This window comes from Manis pentadactyla, chromosome 1, assembly GCF_030020395.1.
Source record: "Manis pentadactyla isolate mManPen7 chromosome 1, mManPen7.hap1, whole genome shotgun sequence".
Taxonomy (NCBI): domain Eukaryota; kingdom Metazoa; phylum Chordata; class Mammalia; order Pholidota; family Manidae; genus Manis; species Manis pentadactyla.
The window spans coordinates 165,633,934-165,661,062 of NC_080019.1; the positions used below are offsets into that span (position 1 = coordinate 165,633,934).

At 36.8% G+C, this 27,129-nt stretch overlaps 1 protein-coding gene across 1 annotated transcript in view; it reads right to left on the reverse strand.

Annotated features, from left to right (window-relative positions):
- The window catches only part of MORC1 (MORC family CW-type zinc finger 1), a 155,260-nt gene that overhangs the window by 24,865 nt on the left and 103,266 nt on the right, over window positions 1-27,129 (reverse strand). The window contains exons 20-21 of the mRNA XM_057488608.1: window positions 15,798-16,043; window positions 12,065-12,169 (exon numbers count right to left, since the gene is read on the reverse strand). Coding sequence (XP_057344591.1) covers window positions 12,065-12,169; window positions 15,798-16,043 — 351 coding nt within the window. The remainder of the gene's footprint in view (window positions 1-12,064; window positions 12,170-15,797; window positions 16,044-27,129) is intronic.

Consider the following 27,129-nt stretch of genomic DNA (forward strand, 5'->3'; position numbering starts at 1 on the left):
AGGCTCACACACTACAAACTTACACTTGGGGAATGCACTTCTCTCAATCAGGAAGTGTTAATGCATGCCCTTCAGGAGAACAGACCCAGAATGCTTCCTCTGTGTATTTTGTAAATTAGTGAGAAGGTAGGGAACAGGCAGTAAAAGGAGAACGGAGAAGGCAAAAGCTCCTGTCTGTTCCTTGATCTGAAGACCCCCAAACATGCACTGAGACACAACAATGTTCCCCACTTCTGTTACCTGGTAGAAGTTTTCTGGCACAAACCCATTGTGTATATATCCTTTGCCTGTCACACCCCTCTAGCCTGCTGAATGAATGTGGTAGGGAGATTTTACCAACCCTCCTTTTCTCCTCTCCAGGAAACACAGCTGTATATTTTACATGGCATTCTGGAAACTGCTGTCAGGATGCAGGTTAAATGGGCACACGTGTAGCCTAGCAACAAAAAAACTGTGCATCTATCCATCATTGCCATTTTCTATTTTACCCAAATCAAGAGACAGAAAAGCCAGTAAGTAATGGAAAATAAATAAAACTGATTCTAAGATACTTTCATCAATGTCAAAATATTTCTATACTTATACTATAAATCTATGCTCCAGGAAGTAAAGAAAATGACCTTGAAATGTCTTATTTATTTGATGTGTTATAAAATGTAAAGTTTTCTTCTGATATGCTGATATTAAGGAAAATCTACATACTTTAAGTGCCTCTAACTTTGAACTACATTTTTTTTGACCAGTTTAGGGAAGCATAGACTATTCCCCACAATAGTTAACAGCAACCACAAGATAAGCATCCAAGATAAACTATTTAACACTTTTAGTTATAACCACTTTGTTGTAATCCATGATGATCCTACTCAGGATGTGTTTATTTTCTTGGGTAGCTCCTCTTCAGAATGAAAATCAGACAAGATGGAAGAATCTGAGAGTAACACAAATGACCAAAGTCCCAGCAGGGAACTTCTGTTGGTGTTATTATTAACACAGCATCATGAAATTATTTTTGCATTTTGTTGTTTAGTTGTCTGCTTTGAACTCTGCTTTGTAGGGGCTGCATCCATGAGGATCAGGTATGTCCCCTCACACCACAAATGTTGCTTATACTAAGCTTGGACATCTCTACCGGAGAAGATATTTTCTTCTTTTCTTTTTCTATATTGCATTTTCTTTATTCTTTGGCATAGTAGTATCTAAAAGATTTTGGAAAAATTCACAGCCTACAGTGTTTCCTTTTAAATAACACTGTGTAAACATCTGAGTTCATAGGATGCTCCCTTCTCTTACAATGCACTTGTAGCTTTAAAGCTCTCAATTTTTTTCAAGCTGAGACATGAGGATGCAAAGATGTATTTTCAGTGACATGTGTATATTTTGATACTACTTACAAACCTCTTTCACGTACATTACTTCATTTCATTATAGAAATGTCCTCCAGTCACTTAGTCCTAACTGTATTTCATACTCTGCAATGTGGGGATATCTCTTTCCTAAGATTTTACCTCAGTATGAAACAGGTAACACCTCCCACACAGTAAAGGAGATCACAGTTAAGTCTTAACGTGGGGTTTCAGATACTTTAGTGAAAATTACGTTAACAATTAGCAGAGTGGAATTTGTCAGTTCTCCAAGGAAAGCTATGGATCAGCATAACACCACATGCTTGGTTTCATGAAGTATCTATTTAAGAGGATAAATAAATCATGTATACGTCAGAGGAAACAGGATACACTGCACTCAGTGGTGTAACGTTTATCTAATTCACCTGTGAAGGAAGCCGCACTTTGCTGGTGCCAATTTATCTGGTTTCTTTCTTTCTACATGTTTGCCTGGCTGCCTGCGCCCCAAGCATTTATTATTATCAAGGGCCCGTAAAGGCTACCAGACCAGTGAATAATTTCCTGCCAAACTGAAGGGCCCTTTCTGTTGTCACTATTCCATAGTTAGCATTCTGCTCTAGGCTCATCCCTTTCATCCATTAATTTAGTCAATAAAATTGAGTTCCCAGTATGGGTCAGATGCTGTTGTGGTGAAGAATACAAAGTTCTGCCTTTAAGGAGCTTATTTTCTGGTGAGAGAGAAAGAGATATAAATAAAAAGATAGATCTGTAATAAAATCCAAGATAACATATGTTCTGTGAAGAAAAATAACACAGGTAAGAGAGTAAGAGCAGTTCCTGCACATGTGAGCCAGGCTGACTCCCTGGGCCTCGCTGTTCTTGCTCCACATCCTCCATCTCTCTCTCCGCTTTTCCACAGACGTGCCAGGTGGGGCCCTCTTTCCGGGTCTTTGACTGGTTGCTAACTGTTTGTTTGCCCCCCGACTTTTGTCTAGTCCATCTTCAAACATCCCGTGTTAGGCCTCCCTTGCCAGCTCTACGTGAAACGTCACTCACCCTCAGCACACCCAACACAGGCACCATCCCCTTCCTCTGCTGCTTCTCCCTAGTACTTACCTTACCTACCATGCAACATATTCTATTTGTGTGTTTACTGTCTGATCCCCCACTAGTATGGAAGCACCATGAGGTCAGGAAGCCCTGTGTATTCTTCCTCTTACTGTATCTGCTAAGTCTAGGACAGCCCTTGCAGAATAAAAAACGGTGACAAAGAAAGACAGGAAAATATGGCTATGTGGCTGGGGGTGGGCTGGGGGGTGGAGGGGGGCTGTAATGGAGTCCAGACATTATGAACAGCAAAGCAAAAGGCAGGGAAGCAAACATAAGCTTAGGCTGTTGGAGGCCCAGGAAGGTCAGGGTGGCTATAGTGGAGTGAAAAAGAGATGAGCAGTAGGGGTGAGGTGCCCAAAAAGTCAGGCCAGGTCATCTAGGGCCTTGGAGGGTGAAGCAGGAACGGAACTGTTTTCTAAGGGTGAGTAGAAGACATTAGAGGGTTCTGGCATGATCTGACTTATATTTCAAATGAAACGCTTATATTTTTAGACTGTGGAGTACAAGAGAAACAGTGAAATCATTTACATGGTTCTTGCTGTAGCCCAGGTAAGAGATGCTGGTGAATTAGCCAGGGCGGCAGCTGTGGAGGCCGCAGAACAGGGTGTATGTTTAAAAGCTGATTTGGCAAGACTGTCTGATGGGTTGAGTGTGAAAGGAGAAGAGAAATTCAGGATGACTCCCAAGTTTTGGCCTGAGTAACCGTGAATGCTAGTGCCATTTATTGAGATGAGAAAGCTTGAAGAAGTCTCTTGGAATTCTTTCTTCCCTTGATTTCTATGACCTTCTTTGTCCTTAGTCTCCTTGGGTAATTATTATTTTTCCTTCTACACTCAAAACCTCAATGAATCTATTAAAATTTCAAGTTAAAGTACACAAACAATGGCATCATCAACCCTAACTTTCCATCTTTGCTCTAGTTATTTCCAACTGGCTTCAGGACATTTACATATTTTGCTGAAACTGCAAATCCTCAACCCCATCTTTGCCCACTTAGATTCCATTGGTCCACTCTCCTTTTACTATTTACAGCAACATTTCATTTTAAGTTGCCATCTCAAAACTGTTTCCATTATTTAGTGTTTCATACTCTTTTACCACGTTGGGCTATTTTTCCTTCAAAACATTTCAATTTTACTTGTCTCCCTATACTATAACCTTCAGGCAGCAGCATGCTACTTGATTTTTTGGTCTTCTGTTTCTCTTTCCAGTACAGACCATTATCATAACTCAAATAATTTTTTTAAACAAAATATCCATGATAAAATGTTCTTTTAAAAACCTTCCCACAGGATCTATTTACTACTTTAAGCACACACCCTTTATCGGTCTTCTATCATTCTCAGAGTGATTCTAAGTTATGTGGACATAATTTCAGTATTTCCTAATAAACAGCCTCTGTTACAATAAGGTTCTCTTGAGATTTCCCTGTAAGCATTATGTATACTTCTGCCTCCACACCTTTGCCCATGCATTTTCTCTGCCTGAATGCTTTTCTCTTTCCATCTTACAAGCCTTTCCCACTTTTTAAGATATGCATAAATCTTATTCTTTCCAGATATCTTGTTTATTTACTCCACCACATATTGATATCTTCCTTTCTCTGAAAAACTATTCATAGTAAATTACAAGCAGTCTTCATTATTATTAATAGCCAAGCATCTTATCTATGTGACTGGATCTGCAGCAACCTTGGTTCTTGCCATGACACTTCAAAGCAGAATTCAATTCTTGGGCCCATCTCCCAAAAACAAATCCAATTCTATAAATCATTAATTAGTATGCAGATTTTACTGATGATTGTATTGAGAAATAGAGGAAAGGGTTACATTTGGCAAAAATCTATTTAAAATTACCATTAAACACCTCTATTTCAACTTCTTCAAGTGCTACCTGCCTTATGTCTCTCCACACATTCCTCCCCGGCCTCGCCAATTAAACAGTACCAGGTTTTTCTGCTTCTGAGATTACCCTTCTCCTTCCCCCTTTCCTGCCCCCACCCCCTCACACCTGCAGGATCACCCTCAACAAAGCAATTTCACTCTTTCAATTTTCATTCTTCACATCCATATCCTGGCCCACCCAATAAAGGTGGAATTTGCCCTCTTTAGAATTACAGAAGGTAGTTTTAAGAAATATTTTTTAAAACACAAAGAATTACTTTCACTCTGCCAAAAATTATCCCATCATTATAACAACCCTGAGAGTAGCTAATATTATTGTTCCCATTTTATAGATAAGAAAACAGAAGACTGTAAGTTACAACTGTCAACCAGCATGCAGGTCTGAATTGGAACCTCTGCTGGTCTGTCAAGGCTGCAGAGCCTGTCAACTTTCCATAAAACAGTGCTAACCTGTGGTTCTGTAAAATTGTCTTTCAATTTTCTTGCTCCTTTAGGGCAAGGATTATATGTTATTTGGTGGTGTCCTCAAAATTTCTAACACAGTATTGTTCAATAAATTTGTCTTAATTGGTACATGGTTGCTGGTAGTTCACACACTGGCACTTGAATATTTAGATTCATTATAAGTTTCCCGCAAAATTTTCCTTAAGTCAGGGGCTGTGATACATATTGTTTTTGTGTCTGTCTGTAAGTCTGTTGGTGAGTTGTTATGGACAGAAGATACAGGCAACTTCTCCTCCAAAGCCCTTGGGGCACTCTGGTTTGTATCTTGGAAAGGGGCTGACTCTGCCTGAGAAATTTCTGATAGGGTTAGTAACAACCTCAGCATCATACAGGTTCCTACAGAGTGGGTGGTAACATCATCAACCAGGGAAACTAAGAAGTGGCCTGCTTTGGGAATTAAGGCAACTTCAATCATCTGAGATTATGTTATTGCAAAACCAGTGCAGTTTCCCCTTAACAAATGTTCTGGTAGGAGTCAAAAACATGATGTGTATTTTAGGGTGAATGCAGCTGATTTAGGGACTAGCTATGCAGCTTATTAGCTTTTTCTCTTTTTTAAATCTGTTTTTGGGTTACTAAGTAATCTTTTCAGTTTTGTTGTCAGATAGCACTGATGCCAAAATGGAGTATTTGCAGCTGTGGATTTAGGTGTTTTCATTTTTTTTTCTTTCTTTCTTTCTTGTTTGTTTGTTTTGGCTACCACAGAGCATAAGCCTAGACACTGGAAACACGTCAGCTCTTCCAGATGTTCCTCAGCTTTTACAACATACCACAGAGACCCTGCCAGTGACCTTTGGGATTCAGGGCAGGTTGATGCTGAGGTTTCCTGAGTAGATTTCCTGAGCTGGAATCAGACTCTTTGGAATACGCCATACTGCTAACCAGGTGCAATTGGTAAAGCACTTAGTTCTGAGACAGGAAGATAGTTTCATCCATTCATTCTTTTATCCATGTATCTTTCTTGAGCCCCAGAAAGTGCCACACTCCCAGCTAGCTACAGGAGAGGTTATCTTTTGTACTAAATACCAGATAATCCACTGCCAAGCTCTTAAAATACATCTGTCATTGGTGAGCTGGACATCAGGTTTTTTTTTAAATGTTTGCAAAATGAAATGATTCCATCTGCCAGTCTGCTCTTGAGGCCAGGTACAAGCCAAAAAAGACCTAAATGAACACAGAGGACAAAAGAGCTGAAGTCAATCCAGCCAAAAAAGGTGGTATGGCTTCTGGCTATTAAAAAGGGCAGGCTTGACCTAACTTAAAGTAACCACGCCAATAGATACTCTCTGACTGTCTTCACAGTCTGGGTTTGCCACTGAAATTCAGAGTAATAACTTTATTACATATAACTAGTATATAATATATTACATATATTATATATAATAATAGTAAAATTATTAAAAATATGGGAAAACAACAAATAGCAGTATTTAGGGAAAAAGTAAATGCTGCTTCATATAAGAGAAAATTTGCATAATGTTGTACGTGCTCCACCAAGATGAACAGAAGTATGCACATGTGTAACAAAAAGACTGCTTCTATCACTCTGACTTGAGTCTCAGACAATCATTCCTCCTCAAGTTCCCTAACTTAGCATTGGCATTGGTAATTTAAATCACCCCGTGTTCCTGAGTTTTGAAGCTTTCTTCAAATAGATTATTTGCTTTCCTGAGCATCTGTTAAGAATGGCAACCTAGTTCTCTCAGTCGGCTTTCAGAGCAGATCCCCCAGGACATCAAATCTATATAGTCACTTCTATCTCATCTGGTGTCAAAGCTTTGAGACTGCGTACTCTTTGATAGGGTGCTTGGCAATGGAGTCCCACTGCTTTATTTGCATTTTTATTGCTTCTATTAAGCAATGGTGCAGCTAGCTGATCAGAGTGCATCACTTTGAGGAACACTGGGGCGGTATAGAGCTCATATGCCACATTTTTGCATGAAGTAAAACTGAACCATCAGTTTATCACATAGAAGTGCACTGGAATTTTTAACTGAACTTAGACAAACCATTAATTACTAACAGTACCACAGGGCAATGCTCCAATGTGCAAAACAGTAGTAACTTTCACTCAGACATGGACTCCCCCAAGAGAAACTGGTATGTCTACGAGAGGTGCTATAAAACAATTTCTACTATTTCCCATCTGGGGTTAACTGGGATAAATCTGATCTTTACACATGAGTTTGGAAATGCATGAGACAGAAGCAGTTCAGAATATTCGTATTCATTAAAGAGAAGACAGGAAATGTGATTTGAGCATGAAAGATTAGAAATAATGGAATTTTCTGGAGGCCAAAGGTCAGATGACCCCATCTCATGGTAGGTGTTGGTAAGGTTATGACCACATCCGTATTACAGATGACTTCTTAACAACAAAGGTGTGAACTGTACAGATCCACTTAAACACAGATTTTTTTCAATAAATATATTAGAAAATATTTTGGAGATATGCAACAATTTGAAAAAAACATTTTCTTTAGCTTACTTTATTGCAAGAATACAGTTATAATACATTTAGCGCACACAATATGTGTTAATCAACTGTTTATGTTATCGGTAAGGCTTCTGCTTAATAGTAGGCTACTTGTAGTTAACTTTTATGGGAATCAAAAGCTATATGTGGATTTTTTACCACATGGGAGAATCTCTGCCTCTAACCCCCACGCTAGTCAAGGGTCAACTATACTAGAGTGATAATCTTGAGCAAGGAGAAGATTCCCCTTTCCAGGAATCATCCCTGTGATGATGATCCTAATTAATAATTACTGTGTGACCCTAAGTTGACCGGAAAGAGAAGAGCCAGATGTTCAGCAGAAAAGAACTGTATTGTATTGGTCATATTTAGGGTGGATAAGGGGAGAAACAGGCTAAAGGGAAGTTGACTTAATTTTGGCAAAGAGTAGATGATGGACTGATTTTTTTAATGAATGCAAGACTCTTGACTGGAGAATGCCTATCTACGGAAACCTGGAAACCTGTCTAAGTGAACATGCTGACTGTTCACCAGTGCAGTATTTATTTATACCTTGAAATCCTCACCCTTGAGCAAAGTGTATTCATGTGCTCCAACCAACCTGCCTGGAATGGGCTGGCTGAATTGCTGTGGGGACAGTGTATTAATATGGATGCTAAAGAGAGGCGTCATAATGAGGAGTGGTTAAGAAAGTGGGACCTGAAGTCGAATGGCTAAGGTTCAAGGTGACTGCTTCCTGGCAGTGAGACCCGGAGCAAGTTTATTTTCCTCATCTGTAAGAGAATTTACCCTCAGATTATTAAAAAGATTAGATGAGATGATACATGTGAGGTACCATCCCTGAATTTCATCATAACCACATAGAAGAGTAAGGCTAACTCCACTGAAACACTCATGCATGCACACTCCCTGCAGAATTTGAGAAAAATACAGTTTTACAGGGGCAGAGATAATAAATCTGGATCACACTAATTACCCTGAATTGGTAGAGGAAATCTTGTAGCTGTGCTGACAAGACTGTGAAAAATAATGAAAGAAATTTGCTGCAGTGCAGACTGATTGCACCATACATAACATCTCCAAAGGTCCAACTGGGAGGCTATCTAGGGCATTTTGAAGAGGATTAAGATGTTCTTTAAATAAATTCCTCATTATTTCCATGGCAGTTTTTTAATCTCTAGAAAATGCCTGGAGTTTTTACTGAATCCCAGTTGTAGTCTTCCACAGCTCCAAATGGCATGCAAGGTCTAACCAAGAACACACTCACTGCATGGACTTTGAAATGAATGGCCTGTGCTGGCTGAAAGGCCAACCATAAGTTAATATCAAAAAGGAAAATTGCTACACAAGTAACACCTGCAAACTATGTGATCAGAAATGACTAGAGACAAAGAAAATGAAGTCCAAGGACATGTGAATGATTTGGGAGCATGTTAAATGTGATACACTGGATAGAACAAAGAGACAAACATTTAAAAAAATAACTAGAAAATAACAATTATTCCACTGGGAAAAGGAAAAAACAAAAGATGTGTTTTTCAAAAAATAGCTTCCACAAATGTAGGTCTTGGAGAAAAAGAAATTTAAAGAGCATTCAATCAGGAATTAGGGGGAATGGGAGGTGGTAGAATTTAGGAAAACACCAAACTATTAAAACCCTGAGCCACAGCAGATGAGGTGATTTTGGGGAATGAATTAAAACATGGCTGAGATAATCAGCAATGGTCAGATTCAGTATTAATCTGAAAGATAATCCATATAATCATTCCACTTGAAATCACACAAGTATCAGTACCACAAGCCAGAGTGAGGTGTGCTCAAAACCTGGAAGACAGTAAAAAGAAGTGCCCTAAAATGACAAACATCCTTTCAAAAGGTAGCCTGACATTAGTAACACAGCAAAATAAAAAAATGCACTGAATGGAATTGTTCTCCATACAACGTGGAAAAAGGGCTCTCATGGGTGTACAGGTAGACACAGGGCGAGGGTGCTGGGCCAGGGCCACTTTAGTGGTCAGATTCAGTATTAATCTGAAAGATAATCCATATAATCATTCCACTTGAAATCACACAACTATCAGTGCCACAGCCAGAGTGAGGTGTGCTCAAAACCTGGAAGACAGTAAAAAGAAGTGCCCATCCCTGTCATCTGTTTTGGGGAGATGGACATAGCAGCTCATCTTAGGGGGAAGCCTTTTAAATATTCAGGCACAGAGCTCACCAGCTGCTGCCAGAGTGTAAGTGGGCAGCCCACGCAGACTGACATACACTAGGGAGAGAATGCCGGGCTCTAGGCAGTGTGTGTCCCAAGGGCACTGAGGCTATGTTTACCTTTAATGCCTGTCCGGCCATTATGGTATCACACAACAATTTCATGGGTTTGGATAATGTGAAATCATCCCTATGAGACGGACTTCCTGTGGTGTGCTGAACATATATTTCTGAGGCCATTACACCTGAGGTTTTGGCTCTGTGCTCCAATAAATTCACCAAAATAATAAAAACCACCTGTCTTCAAGAGGGTGGGAGAGTGACCCGCGTGGAAGCTAATCAGTCTTCCTTAAGTGATCATCTCTAGTAGCACTGTAAGCCTTGAATGCCTTCCTTTTTACATTTGACAGGTACAGAGTCAGAATTAAAGCATGTGCCCATATACGTACACATACAGGTCCTATTAGAAGGAAGACAGACAGGAAAGAAGATAATGGGAAAGGAGCCCAGGGGTTTAAGAAGAATCATTTTATATAATTTCCAAATTTAAGAAAGTACAGACAGACAACCATTCAGAAGAAATAATTTCCTACTGGCTTTACTCAACTACAGCCCAACAGATAAATTAATGTGCATCTTTGGATAACGCATATTTACTCAAATTAATTAGACACCATGAGTTTGAAAGCAGACTTCCTGCTAAGATCACAGGGACACAAATAACCACACCACACACATACACACAAGTAGCACCAGAACTGGAGAAATATTACATAAAAAGACAACAACAATTTTAATGTAAGTGTCATACCTAATTTATGAAAAAGCACTTGCTAAAACCTGCATGCAAAGACTAGCAAAGTAACAGGGCAATGGATACATGAAAAACACACCAGGATGTTAAAGACTCTGCAAACCAGGTGGTGGCTGGCACTGTTCACAGATACAGCTGTATCCTATTTGGCTTCAGACATAAGTAGAGGTGGCGTTATTTACAAGGCTAGTATCAGTTTTCTCTTCTTTTCTGGCTTCTGATTAAATTTTGACCCTTTTCCTTTTAAAATTCTTTGGCGTTCCCTTTCTTCACATCCTGGATTTAGTTGTTTCTTATTGCCAACATGAAGGTTTTTCCCTGCTCGCTTTCACAAATCACTCCTAGACGTTTTCAACATCCTTTCAGTTGGTTTCATAAAACAATTACAATTATGGATGAGGTGACATGAAGCCAGGACCAATATGGACAGAGAGGGGATATGGATGAAACAAGACTGGCCATAAGCTGCTCATTGTTGGAGAGCTTGGAAATGGGCACAAAGGAGTTGATTGTACTGTGTTTGAATTTTCCATAATGAAAGTTTTTAAAAATAAAACCCATTATTGTTATACTATGTACTTTATGACAATGATTTTCTGCTGAAGGGCACAGAAATTAGGCTAAAGTCAGAAGTCACTTATGTTCCTTATTGGCTAAGTTGTAATTAGAACCGAATCTACAATTCCAAATAGCATTTTGAGGTACCTATCCTAAAGACATGTACAACGAGGCCAGGCTCTTTCCTAATTACTCTCACTTACATTATCATGTCAAAATACAGCAACCATCTAGGTGACTATAGTTTTTCAAGTTTAGCTATAAGCTTCTTGGCAACCAAGGTAAAAAGAGAACTATTAGTAATAAAATCCATATTCTGACAAAAGAAAATACCGAATATTTTTTTCTTGACCTTAAGTTTTAACATCTAAGTGAACTTTTTTATTATAGCACAAAGAACATAATAACATAATAGACAATGTCTTTAATATGACTTCATAGATGAAGGGTTCCTCACATGGCCAGTCCTTGAGTTAATTCTTCTTAAATGCCAAGGGTTTTTACACTTGGTTCAGTGAGGGCAAGCAACTCTCCTGGGATGTATGGTACAGTAGTTCAGGTATGCAGCTCTTTGATTTCAACTACCAAGTTAGAATCAGGGATACTTAATCTAGGGGAGTAAGCAGATACTATGTCCATATTTCTGGAATAGACTTCTCTCAGCAGAGCTTTTGGCACGGGCCTAACTTAAGTCAATTCAGAATTACACTTTCTGATAAGAATTCCTATTACAAATTACAGAAAGATTATACGCTCTGGATTTAGGCATGCAGATTTGCAGATGACTTTCAAATTTCATATATATATATATATATGCACACACACACACATATGCACACATGTGTGTGTATATAATTTGTATATATTTACATAATATTAAAGCTTTCTCACCCCAATAACTAAAATGTAAGGCATCATGGACTAGCAATCAGGAGGCATAATTCCCAGTTATATTTTTACTAGTTTGTATAGCCTTGGACTATATAAGTAACTAACATTTTTGAGTCTTGTTTCTTCACCTAAAAACTAGGTGTTCAATTAAATGTTTCAGTTACTTTGAAGCACTAATGTGAAATAGTTTTTGGATTCCTCTAATCTTTACATATGTGAATAAACTCCATTTAGTTGGTAAAGTTTATCTCACCAGGATTACGTCTGGGCTGCTGTTGCTGGTTTCAGCTTCAATCAAAGCTTTACATTTGTGCACAAGGTTTTGACTCTGCTTCTTTTTCATTTCCCAAGAAGAGGCCTATAGCAAGGTATTAACAAAAAATATACAAGGATTAGTAGCAATCAATTGTACACACTAAACCACCTTCATTCCACCTCTAATAACTTCTGTACAGAAGCAGACTTCTGTAGGATAAACAGAGGAAATTCAGTTTTTGATTTTTGCCCTGAAGAAGCATGTGACTTAGGTAAACACAGATAAAGGTTAACTAACAATACGCAACAATAAAAAAAAATAATAAGGCAAATTAAGTGTGAAATGAGTGGTGTAAACTATGGTGCTCAACAATGTATCAAAGGGCCTACAGTATTTTGTAAAGAATATGTGTGAATTACTGCCCATATACTGAAAAAATACTGTTTCATAAGTATATATACATCATTCTTAAAATTTTTGTAGATGTTTCTGGGGAAATAACACATACAGTTATTTCAAAATATCTATGATGACTTTCTCTTACTATGTAGTTCTTAATCAGTGGATACTAGACATACCTGCTATTATGTGAGATGTCTACAGTCATTTTTTGATATTGAGAAGTTCTAAAATATAAAAAGTGGGAAACCACTGGAGTGGAAAATTTATGATACAGGGAAAGGTCTACTTTGATTAGAATGGTCTAGGGCGTTAGATTTTTGAGGGCAAGAATTATGTCAATCTCTGAGTCCTCGGCCCCTGGCCCAGAGTAAATGCTTAATGTATGTTTGTTGAGTGAAATGAATTAACAAAGGGCATTAGAGGAAAATTCAAAAGAATTAAAAGTTGCAGATGTAGGAAACAATAAATATATTATTTTTATTGGGAGCCTGATTTTCAGTAAATGGGGGAAGTTGTTTAGGATAAAGAATGTGGAATCTTTTGAGAAACACAAGGATGTGGTAAAAATGATTCTCAAAGGAGAAGAGTTCATTAATTGCTTGTATTAATAGAGAGAGCTGAACTGTGTACATAAAAGCTAAAACATTAGCTAATTCCAGAGCCATTTTTACCAAGCTTTTAGAGCACATGTTAAGATTCACTCAGGGCATATCTGCCTTCCTAATTCCATCTACTTAGGCTAACATTAAAATTGATTACTGCATCTCCTCTGGTAGTGGTAATGCCTAGTGTTGTGTTTATTGGGCAGAATATTAGAAATTTAGTGCAAATAATTCTCAAGTAACTGAAAGTTGTTTCAATTGCAGTTTAAAACCTGAATTCATTGTTCAAATGCTTGAAAAGAATTTGTCTTCTCTTGCTTCCAACTCACTTCTAGATTTTCCTAAGTACAGATTATCTTCTGAGGTGAAATTATCATACCTTTTGAACAGTTGATGTACAACCTGTCTCCATTTCTTCACCTTTAACTTGCTAATCAGCCCGTTCTAATCTAGTTTCTACCTTCTTCATTCAAACAAAAAACAATAAAATTCTATCTGAGATCATCCCTATTACCTCTAAGTCATTAAGTCAATAGACTTTTTTGGCCCTTTGGCCTCACAACAAAATTTAGCCTCCCTTTTTTTCCTCTCCTAGCTTTAATGCTAAAACAAATTCCTGGTTCCTCCTACTACTGCTTGGCCATTTTTTCATAATCACCAGTGCACATTTATTCTCCAACAGCTAGAGTTAACACGCTAAAAATCCCTCAAGTTTCTGTCTAGTCCTTCTTTTCTTCTTACTCTTACTTCTTACTTGCAATGTCCTCTTGGGAGTCACCAACTGTGTAAGCTGAACTCATGCTCCAGTTTCCCACTGCTTTTAGAATAAATGCAAAAGCCCTTATCAAAGGCTATAGGATGTGTATGTTTCTGTTTACTCCCTACTCACCTCCCTTTCAATCCCTCTGTCTCTCCAGAGCTAGTTGGCTCCTTAAGGTACTTGTATTTACCATGTTCCCTCGTGAGTAAATGTTCACAGTGCTGGAAAATGTTCTTCCTTTCCTTTTACCAATTTAATAATTGGAATTCAATCCTAAAAGTTCAGTCATCACATTTTTCAGGGAAGATTTCCTTGTCTTCCTAGACAGTCCAATCCCCTATTATAAGTACTCATGCTACTAAGTCATAAAAACTGCCACAGGAGCAGTTTACACATCTCTATAATTATTGGATTGTTTGTCTCCACGTAAGTTCAATGGTGGCAGGAACTGTATGTGATTTGTTCATAGTTGAATCCCTAGTAGCTGGCATCCTGAATGGCAAAAATAGATGGACATATTTGTATACATACTATGCTAAGTAAATCTCTATGTTTAAAGTTTAAAATGTGTTATTTTGATACCTGGGCACACTTCAACTTCTCAATTACTTGTATGTTTTGGGAGTATGCAGCCTACCATAAAACACAACAAATCACTAATCTTAAAACTGCACAGTTAATGGGTAGAAATCAGGGTTCAAGGAGATATGACTATAAAGTGACAAAACTACTTTTTTATATTACAAACATGCAGTATTTGGGAAATAGCAAGCAAGTAATGAATAAATATCTTCTGAATATATGAACTTGTAGGTATATGATACATAATTAAAGGAAAATTTTGACAATGGTAGACCAATTCAGCTTGACTTCTATAGTCCTAAAGAAAAATTTAGGGCCCAACCTTCAAAATTATAGGGAACTGGACTTAAGATATTACAAAGGAATGTGTGAGATATTTCCATATTATAATACTGCTGTTCAGAATAATTCCTTCTGAAAGAGCACATGCCTGAAATATCTTGTCTCCCTCAATGCTGAACACAGTAAGAATCTCAGACAGAGCCATAGTTTAGTAGATACTTGCTTGATCAAACTAGCTTTCAGAGCCTATGGCAATTTCAATATTGCTATGGTGGCCCATATCCACCATTTAAGGGTGAATTTAATTTTTGGAAACAGCAAAAAAAGGCATTTGAAGTCAAATTTGATGAACAAAACAGATAAACTAGGCAATAAATTTTGGCTTATAAAAGATTTAAATAGTAGTGAGATAATATCTGTAATCGCTTAGCATGGACTCTGGCACAGGGTAAAAAATGTCCACTTAACCATAAATATTTTTATTATTATAAACTGAATCTGAGGACAGATTCTCAAAAAGGAATTTAAAAAGGGGGACATTGTAAGAATCAAAGTGTAGTCATTCTTTCAAAAGAAACAAACTTATTTGAATTCATAGAAATCCTGGGATAGAACATTTGTTAAAATCACTCTCAACGCTTAGCCATATTACTGACACTATACTATTTTGTTGTTGTGTTTCATGGTAGTTTGCATGCGCCAACCTTGACAATAGGGGTAACTACCTACTGTAGAATCAGGCTGAGAATTTTTGCTATAAAGAATTGAATGCAAAATCCTCAAGATTACAGTATTATCTTACATGAATGTTTCCTTCTTATATACAAATTTAAGTCCTTTTTCCATCCAGGCATTCTTTGGGGCCCTTCAGTTGGTTGTGCTCTCCACACACTGGGCTGATATGCTGATATCAGCAATCTCCAAAAAGAGAGAATACAGAAGGAAAAAGTAGAAATTGGAACCTTGTCCAGGAAACTCAGATTACAATGTGTATGCTATAATTGTATTTTTAAAAAGTGAAAATGAAGCTAAACCTTTACCAAATGCTATTTCTGGAATAAGTGAATTATTACACATTTTGTGAATAAGAAAAAGACCCCACCTGGGATCTCTCAGCTAGTCTGGCATTCTCCTGCAGGGCTGCTGGGTGTCTCTGTTGTTGAGGTTTCGCTTTCTTCTGTACAGACTTCTTCATAATCTTAGTCTCTGAAATGTACTCTACATCAGAGTCTGTTGCTTCTGTGTTTCTTTTCAGGCCTCTGTGGTTGGCCAAAAGCTCAAAGGATGCAACAGATTCATGCTTCAAGTCATCATCCAAAGGCCTGATTTTCTGAGTTTTTGTATTTTCCTTATATAACAAAGAACATGTTTTTAGTCTCTGGTTGCCATTTTATTTGTAATTAATTATCATTTCCCTCAAATCCTTATGACATTAGGTGACATTTACTACTAATAAAAACTTTAAAGAGCAGAGCCTCAGAAAATAGGTTTCAACAAATATATACTATTGTAATGACTCATTCAGAATTTGTTCCAGCAGAGCTGGGCTGAGTCAAGAAATACGATTTTGGAGGAACAGAAGACCCCAAGACAAGAGCATAGTGTGCTTCCTCACTTCTTCCCAACAGAGATTTACTTGCCTTTGAATCCCTAGTGCATATATATATACCAGTAATCTATTTATCTAAAGGTTGGCTGGGGTTTATCAATCCCATCATCTAACTGTTAAGAAATGAGAGTAACTAAAATTGTTCTTTTCCATATTTTTTTTATATATGATTGGTCTAACTGAAACACTCTAAAAGTTCAAGAATATTCTCTCTAAACTTTGAATTTTAGATAACAGACATTTGAGGAATATAATGTAATATGACAGCAAGTATGAAAACCAATGTAGGAATTTCATATACAACATATTTCTAGGCAAATATACATCCATAGATTGAATCAATGTCTCTCTCCCTTCCTCTAAAATACATCCATAGAAAACATTGGAAAGAAATATTTAACATATTTTAAGTGGTCATCAGTAAGACAATGGGTGACTTAAATTTTCTTATTTATGTTTTCTCTAATGAACAATTACCACTCCAATAAGACAAAGAATGATGGCAATTAAAAAAATTTATTAGTGCTTCACTTTCTGAACCCCATAAACCATGATGACATTTTAACCTGTGTTCACAAATTTTATCATTCATATAGGAAATATGACACAAATGGGTCAATCCTACTTTACTCACCTTAGATTCTGAAGTTTGGCGGATGGCAGTGAACTCAGTGATCCTACTTACCGGTACAAACTGAGGCTTTTATGGAAAAAATCATTAAACAAAAGTAAATAAAAATAACTTTCAATTGGCATATTACAAGTTCAATATTCCTCATTTCTTAAAGATGTTTCAAGATTGCCTACCCTCACTGATAATTATTTAAGGGGTCCCTTTCAGTTAAGATACAGCGTAACAATGTTCCAGTTAGTGGTGACTGGACAGTACAAAATAATCCAATGGTTTTTTGAAGCATTACAGATCAAATGTCCTATGAGCAATCTGAGGGTGCCAGTGTATCAAACAGTGTCTCCACAGCCCTCATCTCCCCTCTCTGGAGAAGCTTTGTTCACCATTTGCATTTCCCAGCATATGGAATTAATCTGACCAACAAAAGCTCCAACTATTTCACAGCTCAGGACCTGAGTTTCAGGGAATTCTTAGCACAGAGTGGCCTTAACTGAGTCCCTTATAACTGGATGCTATCTTATCCCCCAAGTCCAGCAGTTGCCATGTACTCAGAGGCATATCTAGAGAGGAAACATTTACTCTTCCTGAAAAAAGGTGCCTTTTAAGTTAATATTTTGAAGTGATCATTGTTAACACTAAAAAGAGATGTTAATAAAATACACAGAGAGAAGATAAAGAATAATGCAGGCCCTACACCCCAGTCCCAGGTTCACTCCGCTTGGGATGAGACCCTGATCAGGGGCCTGCTTGCACCTCCTTTATAGTGCACATAATCTTTTACCGCGCCACTGACAACATCATGGTATCCAGCTCACTGTCCAGATTCTCTAGGGCAGAAATTTACCTTGCTCTTAGAAGCAAGTGTACTTATTTACAAATTGGAGTCCTGACTCTGAGAGTTGGATCTGTTGTCTGATGAAAACTTCTGAAATTGTGTCTTTTCCTCTCTCCTGAGATCCAAAAGCCCCTTGGTGCATCTTTCAAGCTGCAGGTATCTTTAAGGTAACCCTTCCAAATGGAATTACTTCACCTCTGCACCTGTACCCAGCCCCAACCAGTATCTCCTGGTACATTTCACCTTTTGCCTGGTGACATCACCCAACACCCAGATCTGAGCTAGGTTATCCTTGGCTCATCATCAGTCTCAATTCCATCCACATACTCAGTGATCAAGCCCTGTGGATTCTCCACTTAAACCTCCCTTAAATTTTAAACTTTGCACTCACATCAAGTCACTATGCTTTTTAAAGGCCTTTTATCATCTTTTGATTGAAGTACTGTCTATAATCTCATTTTCTTGCTTCTAGTTCAGATTTCTGTAGACCTATGTTAAAACCACTTTCTACACATATTATTTTCTTCATTAAAATAAGGAAGAGGAGAAGGAAAGAAGGGGGAAGGCATTTTCAAAATGGGACATATGTGATTAGAATCACTTGGTAAGCCTTTAAAAAAATAGATGCCAAATCCTTACACCCTAAAATTTCAATTTAGTTGTGTAGGATGGATCCTGATATCAGTGTTTTTTAAAACTCCCCTAGTGATTCTAGTATGCAGTCAGGATTGCAAACCCCTAGCCTAGAAGACAGAGTTGCATTTCTGCAGCAACTAGCACATGGAATGGCACAAAGCAGACATACAACTTAACTTTATTCTGGAACCAAAAAGCACCTAGGTTGACCTACAAGCTACTTTCAAATAGTTACACCTTAACTTTCTAAATTCCTCTTCTGAGCCATTTTCTATCCTCTGACACCTGCTGCTGCCCTCAATGACTTAACACCCAGTCTCCTTTACCATTCCACAGGTTCACTTCCATGTTCTCATGTCTGTTTAACCTGCTTTCTTTGCCTGTAATGATCTTTCCAATATTATCCATTTGTCAAATTTCACTCCTCCTTCAAGTCTCGGTTCAAATATTACCCACTCAGAGTTCCTTTCCCAATCCCCCTAAGATAATTATTTACTTTATCTTCTATGGCCTCACTGCAGTAGTCCTTTTTAGATGTCAATATAGATAATATATTTACATGGAACAACATACATTTTAAGAAGTATATTTTTTAAGTCTCCTTACTAGTCCATTCTATTGTCCACTTCACATTCCACTAACAACCACTGCTGCTACTTTTTTGTTTATTTTTCTAGAGATTTGTTTATACACTGTATGAACATACATACATTTCCCTTTTTGAGGCAGAAAAAAATGGCTTTATATTATACACACAGTCTGTATCTTGCTTTTTCACTTAAGGATCTATCCCAGAGATCTTTCACTATCAGTACTTAAAAAGCTTATTCATGCCCTTTTACAGCTGAATTGGATTCTAATGTATTGTTGCTGTACAAAATTGCATTTAACTATACTTGTTGATTGACATTTAGGTTTTCTCAATATTTTTCTAGACAAAATATTTTGCAATGACTTGTAAAACAAGTAATTTTGCAAGTAGGTAATTTCATATTTGGGTATGCCTATGTATCAATTTCTGAAAGTGAAACTTCAAGTAATAAGGTATATGTATTTGAAACTTTGATAAACACTGCTAAAATGTCTCCACCAGGCTTTCTGAAGGTCCAGCATTTGTCATTCTTGTGAATATTCTGAGAACACTTGGTTTACATATTTTCTATTTTGAAACTTTATATGCAATGTTATTTTTATTGGTTATTTAGGTATTCCTGGGCTGAGAGCAAATTAAAGTTTACTATTACTAGTATGATTATCTCTTTTTCTGTATATCATTTGTAGGTTCTGCTTTATGAAACTCAACAATACATTGCCTGATGTGAGGGGTTTGTAATTGGTACATCCTCATTGTGAACTGAAAACTAATTAAATGCCCTTGCTTGAACTGCTTAAGGCTTTTTCCCTTGAATTTCAACTTGTCTGACAATTAGGTTGGACATCTGTTTTATTTTTGTATGTTTGTCTAAAATAATATTTTCAGTCTTTCCGAATTACCATTTTAGATGGGTGTCATATATAATCCAGGCTTAGTCTTCACTTTGTGATATAATATGAAGTTCTTATCCTTTATTAAGGTAAGCTGAGACCATTTATATTTATTCACACATAAATTGATATATTTGTTTCTGGTATTAGTCATCATATTGCTTTGTTTTTATGATTTCTCTTAAGTTTTTAATAATATAGTCCATTTTCTTTGTTTTGTGTGTGTACTTCTGATATTATGCAGGGTTTTTTTTTTCCTGGTGACTACTACTTTTTAGTTATATTTTATATGACTTTATATAATACTTTTTCTTAGTTCTATTTTTAGGCAGATATTATGTTTTCTTTCTCAGTGTTTGTATTAGTACCAAAAAGTTATCCTAAATTGCTTAAATGATCCCTCTTGCTTTCCTGTTACAGATGCTGCAAACAAATTACCTTTCACCTTCTTTCATTCTTGAACTCTTTTTTTTTTTTTAGTTGAACTATTTCTACATTGCCAGGGGCTTTAATTCAGTTTAGTACCTAATGTCACATGTTTTAGTCTTAGTTCTATAGTTAAAAATAGTCAATGCTTATTGACCTTTCTTGGCTGTGAAATTTTTAGATATCTCTCAGCTGGTTGAAGTTTGATCTTTGTTTCCTCAAAAATGGATCATGAGAATAATATTTCCTGAGTTATTTCCTATTTTCAAAACCATTTATTTGCAGGCTTTTTATTTGAAGAATGGCATGGTAAATATAAAATTGTTGGCTTATACCTCCTTTCCTTGAAGAAAACTAATACAAATTTTTTTGTCTCTGTAACTGATTTGATCTTTATGCTTATTCATCAAAGGATTTTTTTTCCTACTCAACTGTAAGTTGAGAAATTTTACTAGGATATATCTTATTGCTGCTCTGGGGAAGTTTTCTCTATCACATAGTATACTGTTTCAAATATGAAGCTTCAAGTTTTATTTTTTGTGTGAACAATTTTACAGATTTATGTCTTTAAATATGTGTTCTCCCCTTGTTTCTTTGGATATCCCAATTATACAAATATTGGATCTCCTTTTCCTATTTCTATTGCCATTATTTTTGTAACTATAAGCAATTTCTTCCTAACTTCTATCCATTTTATTTGATTTTTTACTTTTATCCCCTATAGCAGGGGACAACAGACTTTTTCTGTAAAGAGCTAGATAGTAGCTATTTTAGACTGTTCAGGCAAATGAACAGTTTCTGTTGCATATTCTTCTTTTTTTTTAACCATCCAATGATGTAAAGATAATTTTTTAGTGTGAGAGCCATACATGAATTGGTGGGAGCTAGATTTGGCCAATGGTAGTAGTTTGCTGACCCCTGCTCTGTATTTCCACTGTGTTTACCAGAGTGATAACTTGCACTTGTATTTTTTACAATTGAATGATTTCATATATTTCTTCTATTTCTTTCTTTAGTTCAACCAAATAATTTTTCATTTTCATTGTGTCCTGCTATTTTAACATCTCTACCCAAATTCTTATACTTCTTCTTTGAGGTCTTCCTTCATATAAATAACGTTTTTCGTTGTTTAAAAAAAATCATCTTTAAACGTGTATGGTTTCCTTCTGATGTGTCAACAATTTTTTCTTTTATTAATTTCCAGCTGTATTGAGATATAACTGGCATCAATTCACTGCACATAATTCAAATATGTAATTTGATTTTTTGACATATACACATATATACATATATATATATACCCATAATAATCATCAAAATAATAAACAGATTGATCATCTCCAAAAGTTTCCTTGTGCTCCTTTGCAATTCCTTTCTATACCTCTTCCTACTCTCCTCCCATCCATGGGCAACCCACTGACCTCCTTTTGCCTACTATAAATTATCTGCATTTTCTAGAAGTTTATATTAAGTGAAATCATACAGTATGCAATACTTTTTGTCTAGTTTCTTTCACTAAGAATTATTTTAAAATTAATCCACATTCCTCTGTAGTTCAATAGTTTATTCCCCTTTAATGAAGAGTAGTATTCCACTGATTGGAGATACTAGTTCTCCCTTTCACTTATTGGTGGTCATTTGGATGGCTTCCAGTTTTTGGCTATTACAGTGAGCATGTAAGTGCAAGCTTTTGTGAAGACATATGCTCATATTCATACATTCATTTGCTGTGTATATGTCTCCTTTGGTGAAGTGTCTGTTCAAATGTTTGATTTTTTAATTGTATTGTTTGACTTCTTAATGAATTTTTAAAGTTCTTTACATATTCTAGATACAAGTCCAGTATTAGACATTATTTTTTAAATATTTCCTCCCAATTTCAATATCTTAATTGTGTCCTTTTTAACTTTAAAGAAGTCAAAATTTTTATATTTTCTTTTATAGCTTATACTTTTTATATCATATTTAAGAAATATTTGCCAAACCCTAGGTCACTAAAATTTCTTCCTATATTTTCTTCTACATGGTTAATCATTTTAGGTTTTATATTTAGGCCTACAATGTATTTCAAGGTAATTTTTGTATTGAAGTTGAGAGTCAAGGGTGATTATTTTGGGGAACATATTTCTGTCCAAATGTCTTGATATCATTTGTTGAAAGATTCTCTCACTGAAACGTTATGTTAAAAAAAGAACTGAGAATATATGTATGTGTGTGTTTTCTTTGTTGGAAAAAAAAAACTGACCATGTGTGTGTGCCTATTTCTGGACTCATTCTGTTCCATTGCTCTGTTTGTCTCTTTTTACACTAATACCACACTGTCTTTATTACTGTAGGTTTATAATAAGCTTTGAAATTAGATAGTGTCAATTCACAACTTTGTTCTTTTTCAACATTATTCTGACTATTCTAAATCTTCTGCATCCCATTAAGTTTTAGGAAGAGTTTTCAATTTCTACCAAAAAACTTGCTTGAATTTTGACTAAGGTTGGGATAAATCTATAGAACATTTGGGGAGAACTGACCGCTTAACAACAGTGAGTCTTCAAACCCATGAACATAGGTTGTCTCTCCATTTATTCATTTCACTTAATTTTTCAGCAACATTTTGTAGTTTTCAGTATACAGGTCTTGCAGATGTTTTGTAATTTATTCCTAAGTGTTTTAATGCTATTGGAAACAGTGTTGTGTTTTAATTTCAGTTTCCAATTGTGTGCTGCCAATGTGTAGAAATAGCTTTTATACTGATTTTGTACTCTGCAAACTTTGCTATGCTCGTATCACCAGTTCTAGTAACTTTTAAAAATAGATTCCACCTGATTTTCTACATAGACTATTACATCTAAAAGAAAAAGTTTCACCTCTTCCTTTGAAATCTGAATGCCTTTTATTTCTTTTTGTTTCTTTCTCACACTGTCTAGAACCTCCTGTACAATGTTGCGTTGGAGTGGTGAGAGCAAACCTCCTCACTTAATTCTTAGGGAAAGAGAATTTAGTCTTCCACTATTAAATACAATTTTAGCTGTGTACTTGTAGATGCTCTTTATCAAATTGAGGGACTTTTCTTCTGTTCCTGATTTGCTATGAGTTTTTATCAGAAACAGATGTAGTTGCTTTTTTTTTGTGGTGTTCACTTATATGTCACTGGGTTTTTTTCCCTTTCTTGTGGTATCTTATTTATGTGATATATTTATGTGGTGTCTCTTTCATATTTCACTGGAATTTTTTTCCTCTTCTGGTATGAATCTTGTTTAGCTGCTATACTAGTTCATTTCTCAAACACACCATTTAAAGAGTTAGGTTGTCTGGGACTAGCTTTTTGACAGAGTTTTGTACAGGAAGGGTAAGTAAAGGATAAGATTCCAGGTTAAGTTTGGTTCCCCATCTTCCAATACACGTGCAAAACCTCCTTTCTTCTCATCTCTACAAACAAAACACTGCTTTTGCAAATATGGGTTTTAAAAAAATACTTTCATGTGCATTCCACATCTACTTCTGTGAACCAAAGAAGGTCTGGAGGTCCCTGTTCCTCTTTCCTATTGCAGCCGATGACTATAGCTTTTCCATCTCCACATGTACCCTTCCTCAGTAAGTGTATTTTTATTGATTCTTTGGATGTGCTATTGATGGCCTTTTCTTCCATTTCTCTCCTCTTCCTCCTGTAGAGTCCTGCATTATATTTTAGCAGCCCTGAGCAATATTTTTGCAAATGTCTTCTAGTTTGAAATTTGAGTTCATACTTTTGTTTTGTTTTCCCTGCTGCTCTTAGAAGAGTTCCAGAATTCCAGAAAGAATGGGAAGATGCTAAGGCTACATAGGCATATTTACACCAGAAATCTCCTAGAACACTACTTAACTTTATCATGCTATATATCACATATGTATATATGCTATGTATCATATGTGTATTGAGCTATGTATAATCTTATAGTTATATATTAACATGTGTGTCTCTCTCAATAGATTGTGAACTTCCAAGCTTATTTTTTTACCTGCAGTACCTAGCACAATGTTTAGCATTTCATAGGTATTCAATAAAACGTTGATGATGTACAGGATAAAAGATGGCCCCAGGGCCCATTGTTCTACTCTTCCATAGTTGAAACACTGCCACAAGTCTATTCTGCATTCATAATGTGATTCCTCCCCCTGAACCATACGTAAAACCAGTTCTCAATTAGTGTGGATGCTAATCAGGGATAACCAGAGGCTGCCTGGTATCCTGGATGTACTGCAGGTCCTGTTCCCTGACTCTGTTCAGAGTAAGGTACAGGTACTTGGCTTGTTTCTGGTACAGGAATTGATCCCCTCTAAAGGACCCTATGCCATGAGAGCTTGTACCTGTGAGACCAGCCCTCTCCCATTCTCTGCTCTGAGCTTGAATTGTATTTCTCATCTGTTTAGACTTATTCTGCCCTCTCACTCAGGACCCAACTTTCCATGTCAAATTCACTTTAAGGAATACTTCAATGACTGTTCTGATATTAAACTCAAACCCCACATCTTGTGCCTCTTGATTTAATCTTGTTAATCCTTTGCCTCCTGATTATCTTCTTTGTCTGAATCTGGTTCCTTTCTCTATCCTAACTCCTGTAGGGTTGGGTAAAATTCAAACTTAATCCCATTTGACTTCTACTTCCCACCTTGTCCTTTATGAGCAAGTGCTTTAAAGAAGTTCTCCCTCCTTCCATTAGTCTTGCTTGGCCAGACCCAGCCTTCTAACATAGGGTGTGAGGCCGCTTGACACGTGGGAGGGAGTCCCAGTCTGCCCCAGAGAACTGATATTTGTCCATGACTACTTCAGAGTGGCATGGACTCCTCCTTCCTCTAGTTAGAGAATCTGCAGAAAGGTCACCATGGCCACCACTAATAATTCTAGCCATTTGAGTAGATAGGTAAGTGATATCTAAAATGCTTCTGAACAAGAATAGATCTAGATTTTTTGGAGCCTGAATTTTACACAATTTTTGGGACCCTCCTTCAATGAAGTTAGGGATGGGGACACGGCAGGGGCCTTTTGTAAGGGAGGGGTTCTGAAGCTTAAGCTTAAGGAATTTTTGTAGGGCAGAGATCAAATAGGTATATTTGCAGTGAAGCCCAAATTAGTATTCCTTCCAGTGAAAGTTGTTTCAGGCAACATGCTTGAATCTCTACTTCTTTCTCCATCTGTGTAGATGTAAACAGGAATGACTGATTGACATGCAAAGAGGGATGTAATGTAGTAAGACTGCCCGCCACTATCAAAGCTACTTCTGTCCTTCTCAGAGGAAGGAAGAGTTCCCTCTGGACTGCCATTCCTATTGGCCCTCAGCATCTGTGTCTGGTCACTTCTGTGAAAGCCAGGAGCAGACAACAATGGGTGGTATTCCTCAGTTCCAACCTGCAGGACAGAAGGGAATCTCTGAAGCCAGGAGCAGAGACTCTCCCGGGACCCCCGCACCACACTAGGCCCTGAAGCCCTCTAAATACTGGTATCGTCTCAGTGTGTTTAGTAAAATACAAAGCTATTCTGTCAGGAAAGGATGAGTTAGAAAATAATTTGGACAAGCAATTCAAGTTAAGGAAGTTGAAGAGGTACTATTATGCAGCTATTGTGCTCAAAACTGAGACAGCTGTGGTTGTAGGAGGTGCACAAGAAAAAGAACATGTGATAACTGCCCTCGAGGAACTTCTAAACTAGTTCATCATAAACAATGTGTTTAACATCTCATCTGCTATGCTGTGAAAAAGTCCACAAGGGTGAATATATTTTGCATTATCCCTTTTGGAGAAGCAATGCATCACTATAAAGAAATGAGATCTCTGTAGCAAGAGTAATAAAGTAAAATATTTCAACTACAGTGAGTATAATAGCCTCTTGTTTGACAAGGGTCTTTAGGTGTTATAAATTTTAGATCATGCCAGTTTATGTAAGGAGGCTGAAAAGTACTCTTGATGAATAAATATATTTTCTAAGGCATCTGTCTCTGTAGTCACACAGGTTTGAAATCTTAGCATCCTATACAATAATGACATATTAAGAAGATTAACTTCTAAATGGGAATGTGCATTCACATTCCACATTACAAAGTTGTACTCAGATATGCCATTTCAATTTGAAAAACACAGCTAAAGTTCAGAAAGTTTTCATTGCTCTACATTTACTACTAAGAAAGCAATGTGGGAATTAATGGATTATACTATTTCATTTTTTGTGTCCACGTGAGCACTATAAAAGAATAGAATGCTCTTGCTGGAGTTCCTTTTCAACAGGCTTGGGATTTTACAAAGGCTATTCATTTGATGCAGACTGTGAATATTACAAATGAAATCCAAATGCAGTCTCTGTACTCCCATCCAAATGCCACACCTTATTGTGACCAAGTATAAGAATATTCTGGTCTCCAATATATACTCAAAAGGTGTTAGGTCTAACCTACACAGGGTCAACTAACTCAACCAAATGAAAAGACATTTATTTTTATACCTATTTGTGAAGTATTCTGCACAAATCTAATTATTCCTTCAATCCTTCACTTATTGTTTGGAAAATATCAATTATGTGAAAGGTCCAGGCCTAAGTGTTATTGGGAATGTAAAGATGAATAAAAATGGTCCCTTCTTCCTAAAAGCTTACAGTCTAATACAGGAAGCAGATCAGTTACACAAAGAATTAAAATACCAAGATAGAAAATAAAACATGCTCGAAGACAGACACATCAAGGACAGAGAAAACTGGAAGGGAGGAGACATTTTTATAGGTAGGGAAATGAGAAAAGACTTCATAAAGGAATGCTATTAGTTTTGGGTCTTGAAGAACCAGGGAAGGAGAA